Here is a 3,959-nt window from a genome sequence, read left to right as displayed (position 1 = left end):
GGATATATCTAATAATTGACCTTTTTTTTCATTTTAAATTAAATTTTCTCTTTAAATGGTTGGATTATTTATAGTATTAGAAGTTGTTACCTATGAATTATTCAAACTATAAAGTATTATTGGTTTTTCCATTTTTTTTATTCTTTTATTCTACTTTGTTCTACACTAAAAGAAGTAACTTTTCTGTTAAAGATGAAATCTTCTAAACTTAAAATCAAGATTAAACTAATATTTCAAGATGTTAATTCCTCTTTTCATTGCAATTGCTTCTGCATTTACTTGTGATTCTCTTAATGCAAACACACTTTATAGTCCAGATGAAGCCTTTGAATGTATTGAATCAATTCAAACAACCGAAGAGTTTAACACTAAATTACTTGGAGATATTACGACTTTATTTGAAACATACGTTTACAAAGACATAGTTAAAAATCCACCACAACCATCAATTGATTCTAATTACTTTACATCAGTAGATATAGATGAACGTTTAAAATCCATTAATGTTAAACAAACACAACTTTATTCATTTTATCAAGACATTCAAAGGTTATTCTTTGATATTCATGATCTTCATCTTTCTTTTTCACTCGAATCTAGTGAAAATAATACATACGTCTTTGATTATTTTTATTATTATCTTCCATTTAATTTTAATATTGAAAGAGATAAAAAAGTTTATTTAAGTCCAAGTAATGTTCATGTTAATTATAGTATTCCGGAAATCTTTGAAAAGAACAAAAATATTGAAGTATTATCTATTAACGGTGAACCTCCTCTTAATTTCATTAGAAAATATGGAAATGAACATACAGGTCTTAAATCACCACATGGAAGATTTACTTATGCTCTTGAATCATTTAACTTTGGTAGTTTGGCATCAAATCCATTGACTAAAGAATTCTTTAATACTCCAATTGAGATTAAATGGTCTGATGATTCAAGTGTTATTGTCTCATATAAATTACTTTATCTTCCTACTAGATTTTTATCTAAAAGAGCACAAACAGCACTTAATTTAAGAAGACAAAGAAAAGTATTTTCTCCAATCAAACCACATGATTTATTCCCAGAACTTAAACAGTCATCTAAAAGCGAATTTGATTTAGAAACTTCATTTTCAAGTTTAGCATGTAAAACATATAAAGAAGAAAATAGAAGTATTAATTTGTTAGTATTACAAACATTTTATCCAAGTCCTTTGGAAGAGGATGAATTTTTTGAAGTATTTGAAAAGTGTATACAACAATTTGATTCAAATAATTATCCTATTACTGTTATTCTTCCATTAAATGGAGGAGGATATACTGACCTTGAAAGTAACTTTGAAAATGTTTTAGCACCACATGCTGATACTTCTTTTATTGGAAGTGTTAGAGTTAGTGAAGGAACAGAAAATTGTCTAAAATTTGGTTATGCTAGTTTGTTTGCTGACCCAACAAATTGTTCTGTTAGATTTGATGAACCTCTCCTTTCTAGAAAACCAATTGGTTCATGGTATTCTGATCCAATTATTGATCATTATGGTGATGTTGAACATAAAAGAAGTCAACCATCTCTTGCTCCACCACAACAAATGCTTGCTTCAAGATTAGTAAATAATCCAAGAAAACCAACAGATATTGTTGTATTTACAGATGGTTTTTGTTATTCTGCATGTTCATTATTAACTAAAGGATTAAGAGAAAAAGGAAATGCTATTATTGTTGGATTTGAAGGTGATCCTGAAAAAGAAAATTCATTTTTTGATGCTGGTCAATCACCAACATTTGTTATTGAAGACATTAATACTTTAACACCAGAAGCTTTTGATTTACATACGTATGGAGGTTCAATGCAAATATCTTTCTTTGAAACTTACAGATTTAAATATGATTATAATGAAACTATTCCAAGAGAATTTTTACTTGACCCAATCAATGAACGTTCAAATCTTTATAGTTATAAAGAGTCAATGATTGATTCTTTTGCTGATGAAGCAATTCAAATTATTAATAAATATAAAAATGAATGTGATAGTAATAATAAAAGACTTGTAAAAGTTGATATTGCTTGTGATAAAGAAATACTCATTGAACATGCTCATGGTGGGTATGAATGTGGTGATGATAATAAATGGACAAAGAAATGTGTTGCTTCTTATTGTGACGATGGGTTTAAATTTGATTATGAAAATCAAAAATGTATTATTGATGTATGTTATTCACAAGATGATTCTCAAAGTGATAACGATGATCATTCTTTCAATTATTGGATTGTTATTTCCTTTGGAATCTTAGCTATACTCATTTTAATAATTGCATTAGCAATAGGATTAACTATTGTTATTATTTCTTATAGAAAAATGAAAGCAAAATCAAAATACAATGCCTTCGAATAATTGAGGAAATTTGGTTTAAATAAATATTTCTTTTTTTCTTTATAACAAAAAGGGTGTTTAAAAATGTTATTATCTTTAATAAAAAGAGTAATGAAAAATAACATTTATTATTTTTTTAAATAATACAAATATATTTGTTATACATAACAATTAAATTTTTCAATTCTACTAATTTCAATTAGTTTTAGCAAAAAAATACTTCCTTAGTTCCATTTGACGATAAGTATTCGGTCAATTTTTTCTTTAAAATAACCTGGACTACTTCCAAGTGTTTTAATAGCCCCACCACTTGGAACAACAGTATATGGCAAAGTACCAAAAATATCACCATCAGGTTTATAACATATCTCTAATCTTCTTGTAATAGAAAATGCACAAAAGGCTGTAAGAATTTCAAAGAGAGGATCCGTAGTTAGTTCAAAGCTTTTATTTTCATTACAACGTAACTCAATATAACATTCGCTTTTATCCTTCATCAATTGATAAATTTTAAAACTATCATCCTCATTCCATCCTTTATCGGCTTCAGATTTTTGTTTTGAGTATGTAGCAATACAACAGTCTTCTGTAAGAATAAATAGAGATATATTGGTATTATTCATTGCTTCAATTATTTCATTTCTAACATCCTTTGCTCCATCCTTAGTAGAATTTCTGTTATAATAAAATAACTCTTTAGGTACTTTCTTTTGAAACTTTTCATTTTTTTTTTGCAAATATGCAGGAGCATATTCTCTAAATGAATTTTTTAATGTTTTTATTGGGCGAAGTACTTCCATATCACTAGGAGATCCGCTTTCAGTACTACTTTCTTCATCATCATATTTTTCGGTATCTATTCCTTGACTATCACTTTCACTATCACTTTTATTATCACTTTCACTATCACTACTTTCACTATCACTACTTTCACTATCACTGGAATGTAATTTTTCCTTATCTTCTTTGGTATGATCCTTTTGGCCTTTACGTGGCTTTGTGCTATCAGTTTTACTAGACTCACTACCTTTTGTTTCATTAGTACTTAGCTTTGAATTAATTAGTTTTTCAGACTCTAACTTTTTCATATAAGAGGTTATGTGTAAAAGACTTTGCAACGTAAGATTTAATAAATGAAATGAAACACAATCACTACGAGTGACATATTGGTTTTGAAAATAATTCAACAACTGTAGAATATTAAAAACATCATTATTAATGGTTTCTAGTGTTATTTCTTCTTTAGAGCTATTTTCCTGGTTGACAAATGACATTTGTTTTGTTTCGCTATTGCATTGTTTGAAAACATTGTTTTCTAAATTTTGGGATTGGCACATATTATATAAACAACCGTTCATTGGAATTGGATTAATTCTGAACTGTTGACCTTCATAGCTTTGTTGCTGACCTTCATAACTTTTTTGTTGAGTATATACTTTTGGTGTGATGCCTCCAAATACGATATTATGATCATTGATATTGGGTGAATAAGATGTTGGATTCATTAATAAATAAATGACACTTATTAAATCTTTAAATATAAAACTTTCATTTAAAAAAAATAAAAAAGAAAAATAAAAAAAGTGAACAAGAAATGATG

The 3,959-nt window shown here is 27.4% G+C and overlaps 2 protein-coding genes across 2 annotated transcripts; one reads left to right on the top strand and one right to left on the bottom strand.

Annotated features, from left to right (window-relative positions):
• Positions 1 to 238: 238 nt before the first annotated feature.
• Positions 239 to 2,380, top strand: ENU1_129150 (hypothetical protein; the record flags this gene model as incomplete). The annotated part of the gene is made up of 1 exon (XM_008860028.1): positions 239 to 2,380. One exon carries the CDS (start codon positions 239 to 241, stop codon positions 2,378 to 2,380), a length of 2,142 nt encoding a protein of 713 aa, XP_008858250.1.
• Positions 2,381 to 2,583: 203 nt separating this feature from the next.
• On the bottom strand, positions 2,584 to 3,864 carry ENU1_129140 (hypothetical protein; the record flags this gene model as incomplete). The annotated part of the gene is made up of 1 exon (XM_008860027.1): positions 2,584 to 3,864. One exon carries the CDS (start codon positions 3,862 to 3,864, stop codon positions 2,584 to 2,586), a length of 1,281 nt encoding a protein of 426 aa, XP_008858249.1.
• Between the last annotated feature and the right edge of the window lie 95 nt (positions 3,865 to 3,959).

Source organism: Entamoeba nuttalli, assembly GCF_000257125.1.
Source record: "Entamoeba nuttalli P19 unplaced genomic scaffold asmbl_5396, whole genome shotgun sequence".
NCBI lineage: Eukaryota > Evosea > Mastigamoebida > Endamoebidae > Entamoeba > Entamoeba nuttalli.
The sequence above is the reverse complement of the archived record's forward strand: the minus strand, read 5'-3'. Positions and strand labels throughout refer to the sequence as shown.